At 56.2% G+C, this 25,527-nt stretch overlaps 9 protein-coding genes across 9 annotated transcripts; 6 read left to right on the top strand and 3 right to left on the bottom strand.

Annotated features, from left to right (window-relative positions):
* Positions 1-2,361: 2,361 nt before the first annotated feature.
* N657DRAFT_642972 (uncharacterized protein) lies at positions 2,362-3,061 on the bottom strand (the record flags this gene model as incomplete). The annotated part of the gene is made up of 2 exons (XM_062792452.1): positions 2,362-2,833; positions 2,965-3,061. The coding sequence occupies 2 exons, from the start codon at positions 3,059-3,061 to the stop codon at positions 2,532-2,534; spliced, it is 399 nt and encodes a 132-aa protein (XP_062649959.1). The 3' UTR covers positions 2,362-2,531.
* Positions 3,062-5,275: 2,214 nt separating this feature from the next.
* N657DRAFT_297306 (uncharacterized protein) lies at positions 5,276-8,270 on the top strand. Its single transcript, XM_062786664.1, has 5 exons — positions 5,276-5,965; positions 6,018-6,045; positions 6,106-6,869; positions 6,926-7,725; positions 7,862-8,270. Exons 1-5 carry the CDS (start codon positions 5,669-5,671, stop codon positions 8,136-8,138), a joined length of 2,166 nt encoding a protein of 721 aa, XP_062649958.1. The 5' UTR covers positions 5,276-5,668; the 3' UTR covers positions 8,139-8,270.
* On the top strand, positions 8,271-9,230 carry N657DRAFT_297307 (uncharacterized protein). Its single transcript, XM_062786665.1, has one exon. The coding sequence runs from the start codon at positions 8,402-8,404 to the stop codon at positions 9,056-9,058; it is 657 nt and encodes a 218-aa protein (XP_062649957.1). The 5' UTR covers positions 8,271-8,401; the 3' UTR covers positions 9,059-9,230.
* A 358-nt stretch (positions 9,231-9,588) lies between these two features.
* On the bottom strand, positions 9,589-12,094 carry N657DRAFT_642969 (Mob1/phocein). Its single transcript, XM_062792451.1, has 2 exons — positions 11,608-12,094; positions 9,589-11,542 (listed from the first exon to the last, which is right to left on the bottom strand). Exons 1-2 carry the CDS (start codon positions 11,821-11,823, stop codon positions 9,935-9,937), a joined length of 1,824 nt encoding a protein of 607 aa, XP_062649956.1. The 5' UTR covers positions 11,824-12,094; the 3' UTR covers positions 9,589-9,934.
* Positions 12,095-12,369: 275 nt separating this feature from the next.
* Positions 12,370-16,868, top strand: N657DRAFT_679162 (cobW-domain-containing protein; the record flags this gene model as incomplete). Its single annotated transcript, XM_062796155.1, has 11 exons — positions 12,370-12,469; positions 12,529-12,612; positions 12,675-12,686; positions 12,743-12,839; positions 12,907-13,408; positions 13,462-13,723; positions 14,682-14,792; positions 14,876-15,032; positions 15,555-16,325; positions 16,387-16,732; positions 16,797-16,868. 11 exons carry the CDS (start codon positions 12,370-12,372, stop codon positions 16,866-16,868), a joined length of 2,514 nt encoding a protein of 837 aa, XP_062649955.1.
* Positions 16,869-17,211: 343 nt separating this feature from the next.
* Positions 17,212-18,462, top strand: N657DRAFT_642965 (uncharacterized protein). Its single transcript, XM_062792450.1, has 2 exons — positions 17,212-17,992; positions 18,081-18,462. Exons 1-2 carry the CDS (start codon positions 17,696-17,698, stop codon positions 18,411-18,413), a joined length of 630 nt encoding a protein of 209 aa, XP_062649954.1. The 5' UTR covers positions 17,212-17,695; the 3' UTR covers positions 18,414-18,462.
* A 959-nt stretch (positions 18,463-19,421) lies between these two features.
* On the top strand, positions 19,422-20,111 carry N657DRAFT_296851 (uncharacterized protein). Its single transcript, XM_062786662.1, has one exon. The coding sequence runs from the start codon at positions 19,522-19,524 to the stop codon at positions 19,984-19,986; it is 465 nt and encodes a 154-aa protein (XP_062649953.1). The 5' UTR covers positions 19,422-19,521; the 3' UTR covers positions 19,987-20,111.
* Positions 20,112-20,671: 560 nt separating this feature from the next.
* N657DRAFT_296661 (DEAD-domain-containing protein) lies at positions 20,672-23,009 on the top strand. Its single transcript, XM_062786661.1, has 2 exons — positions 20,672-21,299; positions 21,362-23,009. The coding sequence occupies exons 1-2, from the start codon at positions 20,941-20,943 to the stop codon at positions 22,911-22,913; spliced, it is 1,911 nt and encodes a 636-aa protein (XP_062649952.1). The 5' UTR covers positions 20,672-20,940; the 3' UTR covers positions 22,914-23,009.
* A 443-nt stretch (positions 23,010-23,452) lies between these two features.
* On the bottom strand, positions 23,453-25,485 carry N657DRAFT_642962 (WD40 repeat-like protein). The gene is made up of 2 exons (XM_062792449.1): positions 24,726-25,485; positions 23,453-24,652 (listed from the first exon to the last, which is right to left on the bottom strand). The coding sequence occupies exons 1-2, from the start codon at positions 25,122-25,124 to the stop codon at positions 23,942-23,944; spliced, it is 1,110 nt and encodes a 369-aa protein (XP_062649951.1). The 5' UTR covers positions 25,125-25,485; the 3' UTR covers positions 23,453-23,941.
* Between the last annotated feature and the right edge of the window lie 42 nt (positions 25,486-25,527).

Below are 25,527 nucleotides of genomic sequence, written 5' to 3'. Positions count from 1 at the left end.
CGTTTCCTAGCCGAGATGGCAAACTCCATGTGCTCTGTTGGTTGGGAACCTGCCCTGGTAAAGGCAAGTGTGAGAACCTGTTGCCAAATGCCGTGTAACAGCGATAGTGTCCAACCAGAGAGGTCTGGAAGGCGAAGAGGTGGGCTGCAAAGAAACCTTGAGTTTTCGGTTCCAACTCGCTGGAATGGGGAAACGGTAACACCTCATCAAAGTGGCATGTCAAACAATCTGGCATTGAGGACGAAGCCCGGCGACGAGAGCTGGGGTGTGTGAGGACACCAAAAAACTGACATACGGCACTGTGTAGGGTCCTTTACGGATTACCTCGCCAATTGTCATCTGTAGTCTGTTGAGCCAAGATTTGGAACGCGATGTAAAGAGGAGGTTGGTAGCATACATCGAGGTGCCATTGGTCGACTTCAAAGCAATGCCATGATCACAAGGTAGAACGGAGAAAAGGCCTATATCTGCCTAAGTCGGTTGGAGGCGCTTTCACAGCCAAGGTCTGGAGACGCCATATATGAAGCGGCCGAAACTCCAAATGCTGGAGTTCGCCCGCGGATGGCCCGGGCATTCAAGCCGATGTTGTAAAGGGATGCTGGCTGTCGAGCAACCAACAAGGGCGATAACAAGGGGAGCGGCGTACTGAAACCCTCCAGGCAGACGCGTGTCATACGTGCGGGATGAGACTCGATATAAGATTAAGATACAAGCTCAACCTCGCATCAGCTATGGTTTTCCTTGCGAAGAGCCGGCATTGCCGTCCCGCGTGTCGGGCTGTGGGGCAAGGCGGGTTAATCAGTCAGCTCGAATGCTTGGACAAAGCTGCCAGAGCCGTATGAGACGATTGGTTCGGTCATTCGCGAGACGGACTAAAATGATGAGACTCCAGTGGTGCAAAGTGCACAATGTCGGTCCTGGTGAAGGAGAGAGTTCGCTAGATATGGACGGAGAATGTGGCATATACGGAATAGATCGTGTTGATCGACAATGAGCCAGATATTGTACTTACCGTCACCTTTCTACGGTGCTTGATAACGTACGGTAGAATGGTAAAAACCAGGTTTATTAGTACCTTGATGATTTCTGGGGAGATTCACATGTTTGGAAGTTCAGCGCGCAGAAAAGGGAGAGAGGGTGGGGCCTGCATATTTTCGCAAAAGCTTCAAAATCCATGGATCCAATCAAGCGTTGCAGTCCGAGATGACGCTAGCGAAGCGGCCTGCAGTCCCCGGGCCGGCGGTGGTGCACAGACCCTCCGTTCCTCGCCGTTGGAGGAAGTTGGGCCGTTGGGCCATCAAGCTTCCACCAACAGCAGATCATTGTCGCCCTGACCTTGTGTTGCATGAACTTGGCTCATTCCCAGATGCCAATACTCATCTCTTCGACCCATCTGTGTGGTTGCAGCTTTCTAGAAGCCTCAGGGAACCCGCTGCGGCGCGGGGTGACAGGCCATCCCGAGACAACAATCTTGCATTACGTCGCACCCATCTTGAACGCACTGCGCTATTGGTGACGTCTTGGACGGCCCAGGCAAACCTGAAGGTGGAACTACAGCAGCAGGAAAGGGGATAGAGTCGGATTCGGTACGTTCCGCTTGACTGCAACCTTCGAGGGAGTTGCAGCTTAAGGTAAACTCAGACGGTGCGTGTTGCATGATGGTTGGGTGGTCCGTCCGATGTATTCTGCTCATCAAGGATCGTTCACTTATGTGGCGGGGGAAGGGGTGGTATGGGCAAGGGGAAGCTCTTTCCGTCCCATGTAGCTGCTGCAGGGGGAGGATATTCCCGCAACTTCCAGGTTTCCGTACCTCGCAGGTTGGTAAGGTATTGTTTTGTACCTCATTACCTAGATATTTTTCATAACTTGAAGGGCCAAAAGGCAGCCTGAGCTGCGTTTTCTCCACTTGCGCATCGACGTCTGAATCTTTCAATCTCCGGGCACGGCAAGCTGAATGCTGGCTTCAACCTTCACCCGGTACTTGTACTTGTGCCTTATTCGAGTTGCCTGTCCAGTGACCGACCTAGGCTCGGAGCGGTGGTCCTGGGCTGTCTTGAACTCAATACCTTACACCAACAACATCAAACCTTGGCTGTCCGTGTGTTCACGGAGTACCACGTCCATTTTCTGGGCCGATCGACTATCCGCTCCAGCGATGTCGATGGGAATTGAGGCCCTACCACGCAATCCAAATCAGGAGCAAAATAATCGGCCAATTCCCTTCATTTTGCGCGGTATTGGTGTATTGTATCTATACCTGGTACCTAGCAGACGAAATTCTGTTCACATCACCAGCAATTCGCTGGGGATGGAGCACTTCCGTTCCATTCACCGGGCGTGGACCCGAGGTGTGGTGCTATCCGGCAAGTTACTTTTACCTTTCTGAGCTCTCCTGAACCCCACAACCGCGCCCTCCCAGTCAGATCCTCACTTTATTTTTCTGGTGCTGTTTACCAAATGCACTGCGAATCTGTGTGACACGCCCGAGATTGATTCATGGATGTATCTGGGTTATCCCCAAGTTGCTGACATTAGAGTGCGTAGGTCTTCAGCAAAGCCATCTTGCCTCCGTTGCCCATGCATGCTTGCACCGCGGCATGTTTGAGAAAGTGCCACCATGGAGTGCCGGATCGACGAAGAACGAAAGTGATAGCGGCGCATCTCTGCTGCCGCACTGTGATAGAGTACCACAGTACTCCGTACACCGTTGCGTTCTGATATCTTGCGCAGAACTGGATCGGATCGTCTCCACCGTGCCGCGGACGAGCTCCTGGACACGGAGGACGCAGACCCCGGCAGATTCTTGGGAGCGCAGGACCGACATTCGCGGGTCCTGCATGGGGCCTGTCCACTTATGGACTGGCGCGCTCTCCGGCTACATGGGTATGGTGTCAATTAGATGCTGTCCCATGGAACGTAGAGGGCTGGCGGCGCTTGCCCGCACGGCCTTGCCCGTCGACATACGCCGCCTATTCGGAAAGCAGAGAACGCAAAATGTCGGTCCAGCATGGAAAAGCCATGTGTTTCGCCGCACATGTGGCTCTCGCACCATCGGAGGCATGTCTCAGTCTGGAACAGGGATCCACCCACCGTCCAGGTGGAGAAGGACGTTGGCAGGGGCCTAGACCCCGGCATCGCCAGACCACCATTGCCAAGTCTTGTACCGCACATGGGCCTGCCGATTCGAGGGAGCAACGGGCTCTACATCTACGACGCCAGACGGCCGCTGTGCACTGGGTCTCAAGGGACGCACTCGACACATCAGACGGGCCGCTGACCTACGCAATGACGAGAAGAGAATTTGTAGCCTGTCGTAAGTCGTGGGCGATCGAACGATGAAAGACGATTGTCCCAGCCTCCTATCCTCACCATATCCCCGAGAGGCTGCTTTGGAGACTTGGTGTGCACTTGGTCCGGTTCACCTTGGTTATTACGAAGTACCGGCCTTGTCAACAACCCAGCATATTATTACCCATGCAAGCCAGTTGATGTCTGCATGTGTTCGCTCTGCTGGTCTGGTCGACTCCGCCCGGCGGGATTCTGGGATGCATCTGAGCATCCTTGTCAAGCGAATCAAACTAGCCGACTAGCCCACAACCTGCAGAGTCTTCTGCCGCCTTCTCCCGGAAAGCCCTTTCAGGGCCAGGCATTGAGACAAGCTCGCCCTGCCCTGCGATGGCGGAGGATCAACTAACAACATCCCGACCGCGGTTGTGGCGGGAGTCTGGACCTGGACCCCATCAGGGGAAATTTGCGGGAAAGAAGCCACGGGAGCCTCAGGCGAAAGGGCCGCCATGCACAACAATGTATTGTACAGCTTGCCTCGCTCGCGTGCTGTCGTCATCCTTCCAAGGACCAAAGCTTATAAGTATCACCGACGCAAGTAGGGCTCGATCTCTCCACGACAGCCAACTACGGCGGCATGCCGCATCCTTGATTTACTCACGCTGTTGGGATCCTGGATGCCCGGCTTCTTCGCTGGATTGTCTTCCGGAGAGTTGGCAAGGACCCGGGGGAAAGGCTTATGGCCTGTGACAGCTAACGCGCACCAAGTTACCAACAGGCTTGTACTTGTACCAGGGTTACCCTATGACAGATAACCCCCCACCACCACCACGCCCACCTCTTGACCGGCCCGGGGCCAAAGCTGACCCTGGACGACATGCCCTGGTGCTAGAGGACAGTCCCTGCTATCGATGATCGACTTACACGTAATAAGATCGAGCTGTGGAGGAGCGCAACTCGTTCTCCCGGCCATCTTTCAATATCGGCCATCCGTCTCGCCGCTGGTTTCAACCTACCATGAAAGGCACTCCTAGCTCTGCATAACAAGGCCAGGCCACCGTTGCATTCACCGGTTGTTCGTCGCAGCTCGTCACCCCCCAGAGCCGCCATCTTGAGACCTCCAGCGGCATGCCCCGTGGCCCAATAACCACAAACGGCTCCCCTGTTCGCCCACACCAACCCTTCGGCGGTAACTAACTTGCCAGCAATTGGACTTGCAGCCCAGTCACCCATACAAGCTAGCCCTCGATTTCTGTGCACGAGTATCTTGTCCCTCGCGTCGCCGGGACGGTAGCATCCCGCACCAGGGTTGATGACTCTCTTCTTGGCAGCTCGAAGAAACCGCCTGCCGTCGTTCGCCACCCCTTGTCCTGCTTAACGGACTCGAGACAGACTTATCCAACGCGTTCCCGCATCACGGCAGACTCCGTCCAGCATTGACGCCATCTTCCTCCCTCCCCTGAGGGGTAGGATTCCAGGGTAGGGTACGGTTATCTTGGCTGTATCCATTCGGCGAACGATTGCTCGGTCCCAGTGGTATCCCGCCTGCATACCCACGGTGTACCAAGAATCGACAGGCTCAGCAGCAGATCTCATCCTTTCATCCCGGCCAACGAGCCATCCATATCGACCCGAAAACGCCAGGTTCTGGTAACCCCGAGGCTTGACGGAAGCGGAGGCGACATACCTCACTGCCAGCTTTCCCTTCGCTCCATTGTTCCACACAGCGCCGGCCAAGGAGCCACGCAGCTTGCGAAGGATTGCCACCCGTAGCTTGTCTAGTTTTCCTCCTCCGAGGCTGTTGTGGAGACCTAGCCTAGCCCGGTGTTACGCCAGTTACCAATCCACTGCGGAGGTACAGCTACTACTCTTTCTCACCCCTATCGGCGCACCTAGGGTTCGCATCTGGCTCAGCCCCCGGGTTCAAGCTCCTTTGATCGACCCCAAGGCGCCCATCCCCTGTACACCAACCGTCTGCTATTGACCGGGGTCACCTCTATAATGCTACTTATACCTGAAGGGTTGATCCAGAAGTGAACCCAAGCACCTGACAGGGGTCCAGTTTTCTTGACCGGACGGCACTTGAGGCTTTGTTATCATTACCTTTGAACTCTCTCCTGAAGTTTCCCCTCATCCACAGCCCCCGAAGCCGCTGGCCTAGGAGCTCTGGAACAAGGGCTGTTCGGACGTCGAACCGCCTCCCACAACAAGTTGGTCGGCCTATCCACTCCACTTCCTCGAGCTCGACACATATTCAGCTGCTCTCGCGTGACGACGAACCCGCCGTTCTGCGCCGCCTCTATCATACTCTTCACGACGTGTTGCAGACGCCCGGAACTGCCGACCCCGCGGAGCCGAGGAGCGAGCCTGCCAGGAGACCGCGATGAGTGACTACTACCATCACTTTCTTTCCTCGATGGTAGGGGTTGGGGGGCAGCCCAGTTTCAACCAGCTAGATGGCCCCGGACAGATATCTCAGCCGTCAATTGTACCCATGGGAGCCTCTCCGGTTTCCAACCCTTATCAAAGCTTGGGGTATTTCGCCGGGTTCCCCGAACCCGTCATGTTCAATGCGCCAAAAGCGCAACGGAGCAGGCGGAAATCCGCGCCTGGTCTCGACCACATCAAACATCGACGCACAAGATCGGGTTGCTACACTTGCCGAAGCCGCCGGGTCAAGGTATTATTCCGCGAACCTCCAACCACGGTGGTGTTATCTAACCGGATTTTAGTGTGACGAGACTCGTCCTGTTTGCGAAAGTACGTCCTGAGACGGCCGGCTCAGCTGTTCGATATTTGCCGCTGCTAACCAAGGCGTAGGATGTAGGAAAGGAAAGCGAGAATGCATCTACCCCGAACCGCCGGCGCCAAAGGGTTCCGGGAGCAGTGGCTCCAAAGACTCAGTTGAACCAAGCCAGCAGGCCAGCCCAACCTCCTCCCGTGGCGACGAAGATGACGAACCCGAGCAAGATTCGAGGTTAGATCCAATCATGGACGAGGACGAAGATGAGCCCGAGAGCGCCATATCGCAGACGTCGGCACCGAATTTTCCTCTCCGGAGATCCAGCACCACCTCCTCCTTCGGCCGCCAACGGGTCATGGCAGGACATCGCCACGGATCGGAAACCCCTTCTTATGACGGGACCAAGAGCTCGTCCCCAGCGTTGTCAGCCGGCACAGCCGGCACCACCGGCCCTCAGACACCCGCCGGGTTGCATTTTCCTGATGTATCGACAGTAACAACGCCTTCCCGTCCGGATTGGACATTCCTGCCCCACGAGCTGCAGTTCTACCTCGGCTATTTCTATGATAACATCACCCACTACCACTATGGCGGGGTGAACGACGCCGACGACTTTTTTCGGTCGATTCTCACAAGCATGGCGATTCGAAACAAGCCTCTGCTCTACGCGGTCGTGGGCTTCTCTGCTTACCATCACGCGATGAAGAACCCAAACGGGAGGATCAACGAATTCCTTCAATACTACAGCCGGAGCGTCACGTTGCTTCTGGAATGCTTGAAGAAGACAGAAAAATATAGCGTAGGAACTCTACTGACCATCCTGCAGCTTGCCACGATAGAGGTAAGCTGTGCAGTTCCCACGCCGGGAACGCCGCATCATGCTAATCCAGAGCGAAGGAGTACTTGGGCGACTGGGTCAACCTCATGGGCCACCAAAGAGCAGCTTTCGAGGTCCTCACGCACCTTTTCACTCCACAATCGGTCATGCAAACGCCCGTGGGCCGTGTAGCCCTGATGTGGTACGCGCGTTACGATGTCTTCGTGGGAATCATGAGCAGCTTCGGAACGTTATTGTCGCAAGAATGGTTTTCAGTGCCGGTCGAATACTACGAGTCTCGGGCGGCGGCAGAGCCTGACAACGTCGGCTGGAAGATTGAGGCATGCTCGGCACGACTGCGCCTGGCCTCGATGGAAATGTCGCTCCTCATCGCCAGGGGCGCAAAACACGAGATCACGGAGGACGAGTACATTGCGGAGCATCGCAGGCTGTCTGTCTTTTTTGGGAACGGGAGGAAGACTTGGGACCCTGCCCTCACGGATGCCGCATGTCTCGTGAACGAACTTGCCGGCAACCAGAAGCCGAACCCGGATGACATCGTAGACCCGTTTGCCCCCGGGGTCTTGTTTCGGCCGCCACTCTTCGCCTCGACGCTGCTGACGTGCGAATATCACTCAGTGGCGCTTATGCATGGCAGTCAAAACGCGAAACAGCTCACGGAAGAGGATCGGGCAAGGTTGATGGAGCACGCCTACGCGATATTGCAAATCTGCGAGACGGTGGAACGTTGGCCATTAAGTCCGCCGGGTAGCCTAATCATACTGCACTCCTCTCTCGCGATCGCGGCACTCTATGTTCGACGGGACCCCAGGCACCACATGTGGATAAGGAGGAAGTTTGCCTTGCTTGAGACGCTGGGGTAAGTTCCATCTCCCCTCAGTGGACTGGGCTCGAGTTGGAGCTCTCCAAGGATCGGACAAGGAGACATCTCTCGTCAAGACGCGACCTGCGGCATGGGGGAATATCCAATAGCTTGATGGCTAACCGAACTATAGGTACATATCCCCAATTACGATGCGTATGCGGATGGCCGAACTCTTCAATGACGAAAGCTGTATCCGTTGGTGGCTCCCGAACGATGAGGGCTTCAGCCCCTTACTGCAGAATATCCGAGCCATCGCAGACGAGCGCAATGCCATGGCGGTGTCGACACAGAGGGAGAGGCTGCAACAAATCCGGGCCGTCTTCTCCACCATGCAGGTCGGACATGATGATGCCGATGACAAAGGCAGCGCCCAAGCTGGAGTCAGCGGGAAGGAACCAACGGCCTGAACAAGCCCCTAACCTGTGCATGGACTCGGATGCACACCAACAACTTAGCATTCGCTAATGCGAGCAGAATGCGAGACGATCACGAAGATTGTTGAGGGTGAAGCGTCATGGGAATCTCTCGACAACCTCGCCATTCCGGCCGGCCGAGCGCTTACAAGCCGCCGACAATGGTCTGGAATATCACGGACGGCGGGCACGTGGAACTCAAGATGATGCGGCCCAATGACGGGGAGGGTTGATGTCGGGGGGTGTTCGGGCGGCTGATGATGCGGCTCCTCTCTGCCGCAGGTGGCCCAAAGTGGTCCCTGAACAATTTCCTGGGAGACCCGATAATGCGGCCCTGCAACGTCAGATTTGATGCTAATGCAGGGGCCGACGCTCGGATCGCTCATCGAGCCGTTTTCAATGATCTGAAACACGCCTTTCGGCACTCGGGATTCCCTCCCAGAACCCCACACCCAACTCCGCTTGTTCAATCCGCGCATTTGGACCAAGACAACCGCTGCACAACATCGGACGAACCGGTCCTCAACCCAGCGCTAACAAACTCTCTGGGGCAGAGAAGTTGCGGCTTGCCATGTGCCGTCATCCCACCCTGCCCACTTCGGACGACACTACTGCCACACCACGTCCTGAGAAATGGGGAAGGACGGGTAACCCGGTCGTTAGTTAACGTTGGCCCCCGGGTCTGGCCCTTCCTGCTCGTATTCGTGATGCGGTTGCTCCAGGGGCTTGGTTTGCATGCCGCCGTTCCGTTCCGACTTCATCATTTCCCGCCCCGACAACCATCTCGCCGTTTGTGCCAAACGCTCAACTCACCACCAGCTCTCTCTCACTGGCGCGCATTTCATTCTTCACTTCTTGTTTTTTGGGCTTCTTTCACTTTTTCTTCGTGTATTTACCTTTCCCCATCCTTATAGTTTCGTCTTCTTTTCTCCCCCTGTTTTGTTACTTCTAACTTTGTATTACTAATCTCTTCGTTATATTCTCTCGAGATATGTCAGAGCACTGCTCGTCAATTACACCTAGTATCCACCCGTTTTACAACCACGTTTTCGTGCGTCTTGTTCTATTCTTTGCTTTTTCTTCTATTTTCACCGTCAACCGTTTTTACCTCGTTGCTACCACAAAACACACATCGCCTTATTCGTACTGTGATACTCTGGCGAGATACGACGAACTTAGGATAAAGGAAGAAGCAGGCATATACAGAAAACGCAATGTGTATCTAATGGAAAAGACAAGGTTGTCTTGGGTATGAAGCATGATTCAATGCGGATTGGGAAGGTACCAGACCAGACTTGTACCAAACACTCATCTCATGTTGGATGATTTGGGAGGATGGCATGGACAGAGAGAGTTCGAACAAGAGATATACGGGACAGAGACGGCTGTGGTCGGCAGATCATTCGATAGTGTATTTTTGATCCTGCAGTGTGTTATGTACATAGTTATATATAAACCTATATTCAACGACCCTATCAGCGGCAACTGTTACCAACCCCTAATTCCCGCAAGAGACAACACAACACGCTGCAGCCAACCTCTTTCCATGACAGCTTGCAGTCGGCAGAATGCTGCGAGAGGGTGAACAGAGCACTGACAAAAAAGAATTGCTCAATACAGACGTACAGAAGCCAATGTTCCTCACACAATATAGAAGAATCGAAATGCCGGTACACAACATGGCTGGGTATTTATAACACAAACAACAGTACAGAAGCCCTCAAAGCAGACTATGATCTTAACCCGCGCCCTCGTCAGCAAAGACCCTAGACTCCTCCTCCCTCCCCTCTCTATTGAGCTTCGCCTTCCTGCTTCTCCTCTGACGTCTCCTTCTCTTGATCCGTCCCGCTCTTTGTCTCGGCCGACGACACCACTTCCTCCTCCTCTGTGCCTTGCACCCCAGCGTTCGGCTCTGCTTCTTCAGGCCCGCTTTCCGGCCCCGTAGCAGTCTCCGATTCGGAACCCGATGACTTCGGCCCTGCCGCCTCCGCAATAGGGTTTTGCGTCGGATCCTCCACCTTCTCTGCCGTGTCCGCCGTCTTGGCGCCCGTCTCTGTCTCGGTATGTCCGTCCGTTGCGGCGGCCGTGGCGGAGTCTTTCTCCCCGCTTGATGAATCAACAGATGACGTAGGGGGTGGAACTTCCTTCGTTTCGGGCCCGGTATTCTCCGATTCTTTTGTCTCTGGCGCGGCTTCCTCAGCGGCAGGAGTTGATTCCTCTTCGGGCTGCGGCTTGGTAGTCTCATCTGGCGCAGAAGACTGCGCCGCGTCTACCGTTGCTGGAACTTCAGGCTCAGGTTGGGGTTCCGGCTCGGGGCCAGAGGGATGCTCGGGTGCTGGTGCCTCGGGTTCGAAGTCCGCTGCCTCAGGTTCTAAGGCGGGTTTTGACTGGCTCTCATCCGCTGTGGTTCCCGGCGGCGGGATCACGCTGGATGGCCGTAGAGGCTGTTCGCCGGCCGCTATTGGCCTGTGGTCCACCACCACCGGAATGCTGGTCAGCTCCGGTGCCTCCTCCCTGGCCGCTGTCAACGGAACCGAAATGCGCATATCGCGCAGCTTGCTGGACAGGTCACCACTTTCGTCCTCGTCTGCCTCGGGCACAGGCATAATTGCGCTCCCTGTCGAGGGGCTGCTCTTAATGTGCCTCCTCGTGTTGGTCCTACTCATGGCCGAGTAGTCGCCGTCTTCAGCTTCACGTTGGCCGGGCGGCTTCGCGATTAAGATGGGACCCGGGTGCTGCTGCTGCGGTTGCTGTCTCCTGTCGGTCCCTCTGGTACCTAAATCACCCGCGCCGGAGGTGTTGTCGAGGCCTTCTGCTTCGGGCGGCAGCTTGTAATTCTCAGCTGGCAGAAGGTCGTACACGTCGCAGACCGTCTTGAAGAAGACATAAACGCCACTTTGGCTCTCGAGAGACCAAAACACGCCGCGGTGTTGAAACCAGGCGTGGGCGAAGATACGGTGCAGGCGACGGAACACGTTGACAAGATTCTTTTGAGCCGTGTTCTTATCGTGGGCATCGACGACAAAGCGGCTGGGGAAAATTTTGGGGTTGGTCACAACGTTGGCGGCCCAGTCGAGGGTGTGGCAGCAGTAGTCGATGGCGCAGCAGCTCTTGGGCGTGTCATGCACGGCGCACAGGAATTGCCACTCGCCGGCGCGCATCTCGGGACAGGTGGCGGCGCTGCATGGGGGCGTGTCAAAGAGAAAGCCAACGATCAGGCTGTTACACTGCGCGATCAAGAAGCGGCAGAGCTCGTACAGCCACAGCGTCCTGTCGATGCCGGGGGGCGGGGTGGCCAGCAGCTTTGCTGTGTCGCGATTGATGGGGGTCGTGTGGCTCGCCGTGTGGTAGTAGTGCAAGGCTGCCAGATGCTCCTGGAGCTGGAAAGCCGAGTCGAGCTACATGTGCGCTCTCAGGTCAGCTCAGACTGGACAATGAATTGCTGAAGAAGCGAACTGCTGACCTCGTGCAACGGAACAAGAGGAGGGCCGGCAGCCATGTCGGCAGACTTTGTGCCCGGGTGAATGCGACGTTTGGCATTTGTGTCAATGGCGCTCTGCTCAATTTGGGCAGCTTGTCGGGCTGCATCAGGGCCCATCAGCGGCGACTTGGGTCCAATCTGGATCTCGGCCGGAGGGGGTGGGCTTGGCAGCCGAGGTGAGGTAGGCGGCAGCGACATAGCGTCTTGAGATGCGGCGGCGGCCAACGCGGCGGGATGTGTTAAAACAATGTGCCTGACTTCTGTTTCGACAAGATGCGCCGGATGATGGGTTTCCGGGTTGGTCGACCCCTACCCAAGCTGCGGCGTCTGGTTCGCGCAAAGTGTCTGGGGCGTCCGACTTCTTAGCAAGTAACTGCTGGCCGCTGTTGAGGTGATGAGAAAGCCGGAATTGTCTTCTGCCCCGTGCCGCGATGCCACACGCAAAAGCGGGCAGCGCTAGCTTGAGGTCCGAAGGTTGCAGTTGAAGGAACCTTGTTCAGTTGACGGAGCCCGGACCCTTGCATGTACTTACGTAATCTCAGCTACCAAATCCGCCATGCACTTAAGAGCTCGTCCTTGCCCCCTCAGAGTCGACCTCCTTAGATGCATGTAACTTCCAATTAAATCAAGAACCAGACATCGACGTTCAGCAATTCTGAGAGTCAAATTCATGGGGAGTGAAAAACTGGACTTCATTCTTCTTGTCTAGGTTTCCCAAGTCGAAACTACATCTCTTGAGCAAATATGGACTGGGACGACGAAGCACCGCCTGATCTAGTCGGCACGGGGACTGAACAGGAGTCAGAAGAGAAACCGGTCAAAGTCCCCATAACAATAGTAACAGGTCTGTGAGTTTGTGCTGTTGTTGATGGTGGTGAGTATGTTCTGACTTGACGTGTGCAGGATATCTTGGGGCCGGAAAGACTACGCTCCTGAACTATATCCTCACTGCCGAGCACGGCAAGAAAATTGCTGTCATTATGAATGGTGTGCCTGGTTTCTTGTTGTTTGATTTCTGTCGTCTTTATCTAACTGGATGGTCCCTCTAGAGTTTGGTGACTGTAAGTGGGACAAGCTGGCTAGTCTGGGGCGCATGGTCCGTTGACGCAGCAGCCAGCTCTGGATATCGAGAAGTCCTTGACCATCAACAAAGACGGTGAGTCAGTCGAGGAGTGGATGGAAGTGGGCAATGGATGCATCTGTTGCTCCGTCAAGTGAGTCCCCATCCCACAGATACGCACACCAGGGGCTTATTGTGTTTGTGTTAACTCGACATTCCAGAGATACCGGCGTGGCTGCCATCGAGTCACTGATGGTGAAGAAGGGCAAGTTCGACTACATTCTCCTCGAGACAACAGGACTCGCAGACCCGGGGAATATTGCGCCCATGTTCTGGATGGACGATGGGCTCGGCAGTACCATTTATCTGGACGGCATCGTGACCCTCGTCGACGCCAAGAACATACTGCGAAGTCTCGATGATCCCGCCGGAAAAGTTCAAGGCCACGAAGAGAGCGACGACGACTACGGATCCGTCATGACAACCGCTCATGTGCAAATCTCCCATGCCGATGTCATCGTCATCAACAAGTCCGATTTGGTCAGCGAGCAGGAGCTGCAAGCTGTGAGAACGAGGATTGAGTCCATCAATGGGCTGGCCAAGATCTTTGTCACGTCGCGGAGTGTGGTGCCGCAGCTGGAGGGGTTTCTGTTGGACCTCCATGCGTACGACAGGGCAGAGGAGTTAGACCGCCCAGGACTCGGCCACAGCCATCTCGACAAAGTGGGTCACAACGCAGTGAGGCACGGCCCTTCGCAGCAGCTGACGCTTGTTAGACTGTATCGACGATATCTATTCCTCTCCCCGAGCTGACTGAGAAGCAACAGTCGGCGGTAGATGCCTGGTTGCGGTCGGTGCTGTGGGAAAACACCCTCCCGGGCCACAAACCAACAGATGGGCCGGCCTACGATATCCACCGGCTAAAGGGCCGCTTTTTCATTCGTGATGGACGCGAGAAGATCATTCAAGGGGTCAGGGAGATCTTTGACATTTTCGACAGCCCTGCCCAGCAGCCAGATGTAAATGGTTCGCGGGCAGGTAAGTTGGTCATCATCGGGCGGCATTTGGATAGCTTCGACTTTCATAAGAGTCTTGAAGATGCTATACCATGCATTGAGGCTCGGCTGAGCGCAGCATTCAAAGAGTAAAAGATATCATGATCAATAACGGCTGCAGTATGGATAGAACCTGGGATGCAGTGAATGTACTGTACGAATAAGATTCATCAATTCTAGGTACCTTACCCTAGTGCACGGGCCTCGTGCAACGCAGCACTTTGTCTGTGGGGTTGCGGCTACGTGCCTATGCGCTAACGGTAAGCGGTAAGTGCCAGCCTTGGTTTCAGCGTTTGCGGCTCACCACAACTCCATTCCCTTGCACAGGTCCCGCTATAGCCTCATCCGCCACTCGAAAGCTAACAGGAGCCATTGCTTCGAACTGAGGGACACCACGGTTCGGATATAGTGCCCAAACGAGCTGACAATCGATCGAGCGAACAGTCCCCAATCCAAATTCCAATGATGAATCGGCCAGGTATGGTCCCAGCTCGACGTCCTTCTACCATCTCGATCCTCTCTCGCACCTCCCTTGCCCCGCTGCTTGCTCGTCCCGATCTCGACGTCGCCTGTTCTCGCCTCTTCCCGATGCATGGCATAGATCGCGCCCCAGGTCGACAGTGGACTGGTTCCTGATTCAACCGGTCTGAGATGTGGGAAGCCAGAGCCAGCGTCGTGGAGGTGCTGGCTGGCGTGGTTCCAGAGAAAGACTGCCGACCCCGGGCACGCCTCCCCTGGTCAATACGCGGTCGGAAAGTCTGGAGGAGGGCGCTTCCCACGTCCCCTTAGGTTGAGCGCTACTGGGCCGACTTGCTTCTTCGGCCGAGACGCTGCCGAATGTCCTCGAAACGCATCCCGATCGCCAACTCCCATGCACTACCCCGTCACGGCCACCACCGATTCCATGAACGAGATGTGCTGACGCGCCTTTGGCTTCTCAGGGCCAGTACCACAGTCGCTCCGCAGCATGCAGGGGGGGTTCGGAGGCCAACAACAACCGCAACAACAATCTGGCCGCGCCGTGTCGAATAGGTTACCGAACGGAAAGATAGGTGAGGAAGCATGCCCAGTGCCGCCGCCTCGCTTCGAATCAAAGGGCAATGTTTGGGACACAATAGCTGACCTGGGCTGGTAGGTCCGGTAGGCAACGCGGCAGGATGGGGGTTCGGCGGCATGCCCATGGGTGGAAGCACAAGTGTTCCGCCCGGTGCGGCAAGGCAAATAGGAGGAGGGAATGTCAGCTTTGCGCAGAGCTTGACCGGGTCGCAGCCGGCAACGCCGCTGGATTTATCGTAAGTCAGAGTTTCGCTTGTGAGCTTCTGTTTGGTGCTGGGTGCAGTCAACTTTTCGTCATCCTTTTAACTGGCCCGTTCTCTGAAGCTTTGCGCACACTTACTGTCACAAAAAAACTTTCCACCTAGTCTAGCGACTCCTCCCTTATTCTTTCTTTTCAGATTTGCTGGGACACCGAGCCTTTCTTTATACGTCATTGCATGCGCAGGACTTCAACTTTCGGCTCCGCCATACTTGGACATCTCCATTGCCTTTTTCTCTGGTCTCGCTGGCTCTTTCGTTGGAAGCGCGAGCCACAGAATGGCACCATCTCAGCAAAGCAAGCCAAAGCTGTGCATCAAACTGAAGGAGACGGGCGTTGCTGGAGAGCCCCCGAGATTGGTAGACGGGCTTCCCTACGCGTCTATCTTGAAAGGGTACCAGAGATATGCGCCACCCTCATCCGATCGTTCCATCACACCTGGACGCGGTTCTTGCTGGCCGTCCATGGAGCAGAAAATGCTGACCGCTCACCTTTGCAGCGAATTTCCGTCTCTCTCGAATACGTCCCAGCTCAATTCAGCCAATTCGTCCTCAATGTGGTCAGCGCAAGGGCCCCGTACCATTGGCGGGGGTTTGCACCGAGGGCCAGGGACTCCCCTATCATCACAAACGAATCAGCAAGACGACCTCTTTTCTTCGCGCCTGTCGTCGGCCCAGGGGACTTTTAGGTTCGGCAACCAAGGGAGCGCATCCCAGGCGTCCCAGGGGCAGGCGGGTGTGTCCGACGAGAATTTTCCCCCGCTAAACCGCAGCGCAAACGGTGACCTTGGCGGGCAGGACAGGGGAGCCAATTTGATGTCGAGCTTGGGCTTTGGCGCTCATGGTTCGGCCCCTGGGTCCGCCATGCACGCGAACCGGGCAGGTAATGGCTTGCTGAGTGCACTATCAGCGACGTCACGCACCATAGACGCTCGCTCGCCGACAGCGATAGCGCGGCCTCAGGACGCTAGAAGTCCGGTTGGCGAAGACGAGGCGCGCCAGAAACAGGCTGGTTACCGCGAGGATTCGGCAGACGCGGCGGGCGGAAGGAATCCTCTCGGCGCAATCGGCAACGACGCCCCATCCAGCAAGGGCAAAGAGGAAGAGAAGGCAACGACCAGAGAGGTGCAAGACCCCCTTGCAGGCATGGCGCCCATCGATAAATGGGGTTTGAAGGGGCTCCGGACTTTGATGAACAACTTCCCTGACTACAATGCGTTGACGTGTGGGATCGACCCAGCAACGCTGGGAGTGGATATGCGTTCGACAGAGTATGCGGCTACCTTGCGACTAGACATCTCCTTCTTTCTGTTTGCTGACTCTTTTTCCAAGCTTGTTGTCAACCAAGGTCTATTCGCTCTTCGACGACGTCCCCCCGCGGTCACCAGTCCCAAAATTCCGACTCCCCGATTGCTATCAAGTCAAAAACGTGCAGCCAATCGAGGCCAAGATCTCAAGTTTCAACGAGGAAACTCTGATGTGGATCTTCTACAGTTGCCCGCGGGACATCAAGCAGCAGATGGCAGCAATTGAGCTTAACAACCGCAATTGGAGGTGGCACAAGAAGATGCAGATGTGGCTGACCAAGGACGACGTCATGGTTCCTCAGTCTTTGGGGCCAACGCACGAGCGCGGCTACTATGTGGTCTGGGACACTGTCAACTGGCGCAAGGAGCGGGTATGTTAAAGCCTTGAGCACTGCCCAATGACGACTTTGTTTTTGCTGACTCTGGCCTTGGTAGCGGGAACTGATGCTGCATTATGCGGATCTTGATACGACTCCCACGGTTCAGCTCCAGAGCCTAGGGGCCTGAGGATATTGGTGGTCTGGTTGGGTGGTTGCAAGACAAGATGCAACACCTCTAGATTGCACTCCTGGAAAAAACCACAGGCTGCTGAAGATATGGATTTTATTTGTGTGTTGTAACTTAGGTTACTTGGGGAACGATAGTGAGTCCCATCCCTGATATGGAAGGGGGCTAGCGGAGGGATTTGCCCTTAGTATGTACTGAGCACCTTCGTTGGGATGATCTGGTCGGCTCTCAGGAGCAGCTGTGGCTTTGGAACCTTAGGTGTGGCGCTTGTTTCGATGCAACGTGGCACATAGACTATGTCGCAGCCCGCTTTACCGTCAAGGTGGGCTTGGCGTCGATAGGCCTCCAGGAAGCCCTACACTCGTCCGAACAACCAACATCGTCAGGGAGCCGTGCCACACTTCGATTCCAGTTCAGTATTATCGATTGTTCTGTTTCCTGCTCTGCCAACGTCGAAGCCATCTTGCACCTTACACACTTTTTGCGTTGCCTGCTTTGACCTCGGCGTTGGGAAAATACTTGCTCCACCAGGCACACACCGGCAATCGCACCGTACAGTGTCGTCAGCTCCTACTTGCTTACGGATACGGATCCTCGGAACCGTTCCAACCCATTCACGGCAACCTCCACGTCTCGACAATCGCTGTCGCGCAAACCCTGTTGGTGCTGAATCTCTGCTTGAAACTTGCCATTTCCACTCCCCGCCTCTGCCATCATCGGATCCCTGTTACGTTACGCGGCACGCCCGCAGAGGTCGGACCCAGCGGCGTGTCTACTATTACCCAAAACAACACTCTCAGCCGAACCGCCCTCCTCGTCAGCCCAGCATGGCCGACGACCAACAACAAATCAACCTCCCCTCGCTGGCGGTGATACTCGTCCTCTCGGGTCTCATCATACGCTATCTCTTCTTCTCGCCATCGGCCGGCACAGCCTCGTCATCCTCGAGGTCAGAGAGAGCAGGGGACACGGCGGCGCTGATGCGCCAGCGCGAAGCGGCGGCCGAGAGGATACAGCAGATGTTCCCGCAGGTGGACCGGCGGACGGCGCTGTGGGATCTCCAGCGGACAGGCGGGAATGTGGCGGCGACGACGGAGAGGATTCTGGCGGGGCGGTTGGAGACGGTATGTTTCTTTCTCCGCTTTCTCATTCCATATGCTGCCTACGTTTGTGGCTTGTGTGCCTGGTTAGGCTGACGCGTAGCTTGTACAGCCCCCTATTACCTTCCAACCGCCTCCTCCGCCGACCGGCAGCACCAGCGAGAACAGCGCTGCGACGCCGCAGTCCAAGCCCGCCGCGGGACCGGCGCATCCGGATCTGATCACGAGGTATAACCTGCAGGATAAGCTCCGTACACCTGCCGAAAATTCGGGGGCCAACAACAGCGGGGCGGAGGGGCCTGGCAAGGGGGCCGGGAAAGCGTGGAGCTCGAGTCGCGAGGAAAGGGAGTCGCTGCTGCAGAAGCGGCGGGACCAGATGATTTTGGAGGCAAGGAGGAAGATGGAGGCCAAGCTTGCTGCTGAGAAGAGCGCGGGGAACAGTTGAGGGGCCGGTAGAAGAATGGGGACATTGCAGAGTCAAGCAGGGTCGGGTCGGCAGGATACATAGGACATACATATGGCGCGGGCTGGATATTTCGGATCGTGTATGAGAGGGGATGTGGATGTTTGCTCCTGTAGCTGTGTATAGAGAATGTGATACCAGTAATGCACCATTATTTGTCTGCTTTTTTCCTTGGATATCAGGTTACGGCTTTGAGTTGCTTTCTCAGGCTGTCCAACTCTGCTTGGAACCGCAAAGTTTCCCCCCGAGCTTCATCTCACCTCAACACCTGACTAAGGACCAACTGGCTGTCTTTCCCGCCGTTCCATGCTAACCCACCTTCTCTACCTAGCGCTAGATATAGGTGTTCCGCTATCTGGGCTTTCACCGCACCCGCCCTTCAGTCTGACGCAGCGGTATACTCGGGCGCTTAGCGGGTGACCTTACTGACCGTCGCGCGGTGGCGAAAGTTCAAGTCCAACTCGGAGCAAAACCAGTGGGGTTTTCGTAGTTGACCACCCTTCAGTTGCATGGTAACTTGGGTTGGACGAAGAGCCTATTGGCGTTTAGTCTTCTTATAAATCAGGTACCTTGGCGTAGTTTGGCCAGTCTAGAGTGTTCTCTATGATATGCCTGGAAGGTTTGTGAAAAGCTGGGCTCCAGCTGTCCTGCCTCGAGAGGTCGACATCGATGGTTGACTTCCTCAGACCGTTCCGATGATGGACTCTGGACGGTGGCAAGCAGGGCTGCCCAACACCTATCATCCATGCGCCCTCAACATAGGTTCCCCTCTTTCAACGAACAATGGCGACGCCAAGTCATTCAATTTACTGTTTAACTGGCGCAAGACACCAGCCAAAGAGTGCATTACGCATTGCGTGCCCCATGACGCAAGCATGCCCGGTCCATAGGAAAAGGGCACGGATGCCACCAGGAACGTCAATGACACTCCTTCAAGTCCTTCCTAGGTCAGGTACCTAACCTTACCCCAAGTGATATGTCCTAAGGTGTTCTGGAGAGTAGGTGTGGAAAACACCATTCCGTGGATCTTTCCTGGAGCAATGCTAAGTCGCCTGCCGAGGAAGGTGTAAATCGGGTCGAGCTGGCAGCCATGGCTGATGAGTTCCTTCCGCCGTACTCCCCCCGCCCTCATCCTCCATACTTCACGGCCCCATCGAATCCACGCCAGTCATCACCCCACCGCAGGACGATTCAAATTCAACCGGGCGATTGCCTCGAGATCGACGAGCAAGTGAGGGCAATGGGAATAGGGCGGTCGAACGAGAGGCAGGCAGCGCTGTTAGCCGAGTCCGCAACAGTCATGTCCGCCGGCGAGCGCATCTATCTCGCGACATCACTGATCTCACTGGCTTTCTCCGTTGTGCGCCATTTCGCCATGTCCGTGATGGTGGACATCTGGAGTCCTGGTTTGTGCCCTACCGAGCTTCGAAAGAGGCTGGATGCTCACACAGACCTAAGCCCACACACGCCCGGTCCAAGCCAGCTATGGAAACGCCAACCAAGACAGAGAATCCAAACGGCCAACGCACCTCCACGGCGATCAACACCTCGATGACTGGGCAGCCCCCAATCATGTGCGCACAGCAACTGGTGACACGGGCAGCCGAAACCACCACCGGAACGCGGCCCACGCAGGCGTCTTGCTGTTCCTCATCGGTCTGTACGACCTTTGGGTGTCGCTCCGGCCCATTTTCGCCGCCTTCGGCAGACTGGCTCTCGCGCTGATTTCCTACACGGAGAGAGAAGACCCATCAATCGCGCCGTGGTTGCGGAAGGTCCTTCGGCTGCTTCGCGGTTTCCTCGAGATGATTCGGTGGTTCGCTAGGAGCTGGCCGGGCAGGGTTCTTTTGTTTATCCCAGTTCTGATGCTCGACATCACTATGCAGGCGACGCTCTCCATGCTCCGCGTGTTCCTTGTGTGGATTGCCCGATGGGCGTTGGGAATAATATATTCCACTCAGAGGGTCTAAAAAAACGTTTTCGGCCTGTGGTGTAGTGATAGCTGGGGTAGCCTAACCTCCCTGTGCACACAGTATGGCCTCGACAGCGGGCAGGGCGAGGGGGATTGGAAGGTTTTGGACAAGTGACTGAGCCAACTCAAAATATAGCATAAAGAAACCGCACTCGGCCCTGATACCTCGAAGGCTGGATCCTACGTTCGTCCCTATTGAGCCCATGAAACTGAGAAAGATGATGCAGTGGAAGTGTGGATGGATCACGTTAGATCTGGATACCGGGACCCACTTAAATGTTAAGCTGTCTGCAGAACCCATTTATATTTGCATGGGTGCGATAAGATTAGCGTCCTGAACTTTGGCCCCTAGCTCGGCCGTGAATTTTCTTCTGGCTCTGCGCTGCATTCCCATCCCGGATCACGACCAACAAGGCCCTTGACAACTACTTCGTCGCCCACCCACGACGACGGCCTCTGTTCTGGATTCCGGCACTCCCTTTAGGGTTACAAAAGAAGCGTCAATTAATTTGAGGATCCTTTCTCGAGTGCGCGAACATGATGAGAACCACCCTCTTACGGCAGGCGGCTGCGACACGCGCTGCTCTCGCCGCACGCCCGGCACAGGCCGCATACAGGGCTTCTTCAGCTGCCCTTGGCCTCTCGCGCCCTGCCCGAACCGCTCCTGCAGCAGTCCGCCGATCTGCCGCCTCTCTTCTTCGCTTCTACTCGAGCGAGTCTGCCGCTCCCGCGCCGTCGGCCGATGCCTCCTCCGGCTTCATTACCCGCTTCGCAGACCTGCCCCAGCTCGGCGTGAATAACCAGCTCGTCCATTCCATCACCAAGGGCATGGGGTACGAGAACATGACCGACGTCCAATCCATGACCATCAACGCTGCTCTCGCCGGGAAAGACGTGTAGGTTGTACCCTTGCCGCTTTTGGATCATCGCGCACCCAGACTAACACTCGCCGCCCAAGTGTCGCCCAAGCCAAGACTGGCACAGGCAAGACCCTGGCTTTTCTTGTCCCCATCGTTCAGAGGATCATTGCTGGTCAGCCCGAGCTCGAAAAGCCTCGTGGTGGCGGCCGGGCCCGCTCTGACGACATCCGCGCCATCATCCTCTCACCTACCCGCGAGCTGGCCGAGCAGATTGGCGTCGAAGCGAAGAAGCTTTGCCAAGGGACCGGCGTCATTGTGCAAACTGCCGTCGGCGGGACGCATAAGAACTTGATGCTGCGCAAGACGCGCATCGAAGGCTGCCACCTTCTGGTCGCCACCCCGGGCCGCCTGCACGACCTCCTCACGGATGAATCCAGCGGAATCGACGCCCCTCGTCTTGCTGCTTTGGTGCTGGATGAGGCAGATCGGATGTTGGACGTGGGCTTCAAGACCGAACTCGAGAACATCGTTCGCTACCTGCCTGATCGCGAGAAGGTGCCCCGGCAAACCCTTCTGTACTCGGCTACCCTGCCCAAGAACGTGGTTGGCATTGCCCGCCAGTTCATCAACCCGACCAACTTCGAGTTTGTCCAGACGGTCAGGGCAGACGAAGTTCCGACCCACGAAAGGGTACCGCAGTTCATCGTCCCGTGCCGCGGCTTCGAGAATCTTGCGCCCACCCTGTTGGAATTGATTCGCCGTGACGTGGCCGCAGCCCAGTCAGACCCGGAAAAGCTTCCCTTCAAGGCCATCGTTTTTCTTCCCACCACATCCGCGGTCATGTCATATTCGTACCTGTTCCGTCGCCTTAAACATGACGACCGCTCGATCCCCAGGGTGTACGACATTCATTCCAAGTTGACCCAGAAGTCACGGACCCGGAGCGCAGACGACTTCAGGGATGCGCAGTCGGCCATTCTTTTCTCCTCCGACGTTTCAGCTAGAGGCATGGATTTCCCCAACGTGACCCACGTCATCCAGGTACATCTTCCCCAGGATCGGGACTTGTACATCCACCGCATCGGGCGAACTGGGCGAGCCGGCAAGCAGGGCGTGGCTTACCTGTTGGCTTCCGATGTTGAGGTTCCGGGCGCGAGGGACCTGCTTCCGGGCTTGCCTATCCAGCGATGCACCGATTTTGAATGCGCCTCTGTCGACGTGACCAAGGCCGACACGCTTCCAGAGCCGTTTAGGCAGCTTCGCGAGGCTGCGGAGAAGGCGCCCTTCGATATTCTCAGAGACACTTATACCTCACTTCTCGGAAACGCCATCAGACACGTCGACCGGCAGGACGTCGTGCACGAGGCCAACAATCTGGCCAAGTACGGCTGGGGCATGGACGAGCCGCCGGCGGTCTCACCCAGGCTCGCTCAGAACGTTGGGCGCGGAATTCGAGGGCTGCGGATATCTGACACCGGTATCTCCCGCCACGATGGTCGCGGCAGTGGTTTCGGTGGCCGCGATGGTGGATTTGGTGGCCGCGGGATCCGCGACGGACGCAGCGGCCGTAGTGGCGACCCATTTTCCGCCATGGAGCGGATGGGAAACGACCGTCCCCGCAGGCACCGGGCCCCCCCTCCCGCCTTCTAAATGCTCCTTGAGGGAGTGATGAGGACTTGTTTTGGTTCTCGTTGCTCGAGCGCTTCCGCGACTTCTGGTGCTGTACTTGTACGATAACATGTCCTTGGCCTTCTGTTTATACCCAGCAACTCGCCACACAGGAGCAAGAGATGGAGTTGCAGCCGTGTGGATGGAAACAAAAGCTACCGCTAGGATGCCTATTTATGCAAGAGCGGGGCGGGGGCGGGTGGCACCGGCGGAAACGAACAACCAGGATCCAAGATGACCAAGGCATAAAGGAATGGAGGGTTGTATATCATTGTGTAGGGAGTTTGCCGGTTTTGGGACTAACGTTAGAGATGGGGCATTTGGGTCGTTTGCCGGTTTCTGTTTTGATGTCGCGTCTGGGGATAAGGTTGATTTTCTGCTGCATTGGGGCCGGACCATTTTGGCAGGGGGCAAGCTACCCAACTCTCTCATCTCACTCTGGCTTTGTCTTGTACATATAGACGTATCGTTTTGGTTGGAGTTCATTAATGTATTGTGTTCGATTAGACAAGTAATGAACGGACAGCCTTGGGATTCGAGCTAGTGTTTTTCGTTGATGTGATCGAAGCCTTGGACTTGGTATAGGTTCCAAGGTAGGGTAGGTTTATGTGCATCGCTACCTTACTCTACATTCTACACTGTTCCCCAGGCATGGAGATTGCACAAGTATTGCCCAGTCTTGCCAGAACGCCAAGTTTTCTCCTCGAGGTCAAACCCAATCTCATGCTCAGGGCTCTGGTCAACGCCATTCCCCTTTTCATACCCCAGCCCTCCCTTATCCCGCCTAACCTGACGTTTCCAAAGCCCGAATCGCGCTGCGCCGAATCCCCCCTCCTCTGAACTCTCCTTCCTCATACCTTCTCCAAAGCGGGGTATCATCGTATCGTATCCTTCTCCACACAGACACACGGATACTATTACAGTGTGACATTGTTCCTTCACTTCCGGCCAGTCCCCAACGGTCAATCCGCCCACAGCCTTCGATGTACAGGTACAGTAAAACACAGGTATCACCCCCTCAGCAGGGTATGCGCGTCCCAGACAAGCACCCTCTGATCCCACCCGGCCGACGCCAGCCAGCCGCCGGTGCCAAATAGGCACCAGTCGACGCCCGTCGCGAACTCGGAATGCCGGTTCATGACGCCAAGCTGTGTCCCGACGGGTATTATCGTACTGGCTTGTGGGTGTTGCTGTTGTTGTTGTTGCGGCGGTGGTGGTGGCTGTGGTACCGCCGACCCGTCGGACCAAACGCGCACCGTCATGTCGTAGCTCGCGCTCGCGAGCACGTCGCTGGCGTGCGGGCTCCACGCGAGCCGGCGCACGGCGTACTCGTGACCGAGCAGCACGCCGATGGGGCCACCGGCCGGGTTGCGCACGTCAAAGGTGCGCACCACGCGGTCGACGCCGCCGGTCGCGAGCACCGTGTCGCGGTACTTGTTCCAGTCGTGCGTGAGGATCTCGGAGGGCGCGGCGCCGGCAAAGGTCTGGCCTGTCGAGAGAAGGGGGAGGGTCGGGCTCTGCATCGGTGGTGGCGCGTGGGCGGGGATGACGGTGGTGAGGTGGTACTTTGCGCTGACGGGCGTGCGCAGGTCGAAGATGCGGATGTGCGAGTCGGAGGAGACGCACGAGATGATGGCCGGGTTGGTTGGGGAGAAGCAGGCCGAGTAGGTACAGTTGCCGACCGGGAGGGTCTTGAGGGATGTTGGGCGCGAGGGGGACCACTTGTGTGGGAGGAAGCAGATGACTCGTCAGTATCGGTGCGAAGTTTTGTTGATGCGCCGAAGGGGAGCTTACGATTTTGACGGTGCCGTCCCACGAGCTTGAGATGAAGCTGTCTTTAGCAATTGGATTCCAGCAGACGGAAAAGGCCTCGCGTTTGTGCTCGGCAAAATTCATGACGGGGAAGTCGCCGGCAGCCAGGTCAAACAGCTTGAGAGAACCATCGCCGCATGCGACAACCAGCTGGTTCTCGTTGATTTCGGACCAGGCGAGGTCGTAGAGGGCATCGTTGGTGTCGAATGTCTTTTCGGGCTGAATGCCGGCCGGGCCCAGGCCGAGCACAAAGAGGCGGCCGTTGCCGACGATGCCATAGTTGGCTGAGGCGGCAACGGCGAGTCGCGAGTCGTAGTAGGGCGAGTACTTGACGGCATACGGGTTGAAGCCCGGCGTGCGAAACTCTAGCATGGACGCCATGGCCGGGTCGCCGTGGGACTAGGGTGCGCAATGCGCGCGCGACTTGAGATGGCTTGAGCGATATCAGCGAGTGTGGATTGTGTTAAGGTACATAACGTTTAGTTTTGGGAATCTGTCTGGTCCGAGAGAAGTCTCGCCGGGGAACACAAGCAATGGCGGGGCCGAGGCCTCGGCTCTGTCTCTTGGTCTCGTGTCGGCGCGGGTTCGGTCTGGGAACTTGGACCCGCCATTGCTGGGGGACCTCTAGCGAAGTGTACAAGTACTGAGTACCTTTCACTAGCAGGTCATTGGTATTGAAACGATTTTGATTGAGAAATACCGATGTGGTTGCGTCTTATTTACGATACAGATTGGATACAGAACAACGTAGAGCGTGTTGAGATTTTCCATTTCTCTCCCTGTC

This window comes from Parathielavia appendiculata (genome assembly GCF_033297405.1).
Source record: "Parathielavia appendiculata strain CBS 731.68 unplaced genomic scaffold N657scaffold_3, whole genome shotgun sequence".
NCBI lineage: Eukaryota > Fungi > Ascomycota > Sordariomycetes > Sordariales > Chaetomiaceae > Parathielavia > Parathielavia appendiculata.
Note: the sequence above shows the minus strand (reverse complement) of the source record. Positions and strands in the feature narration are given on the sequence as shown.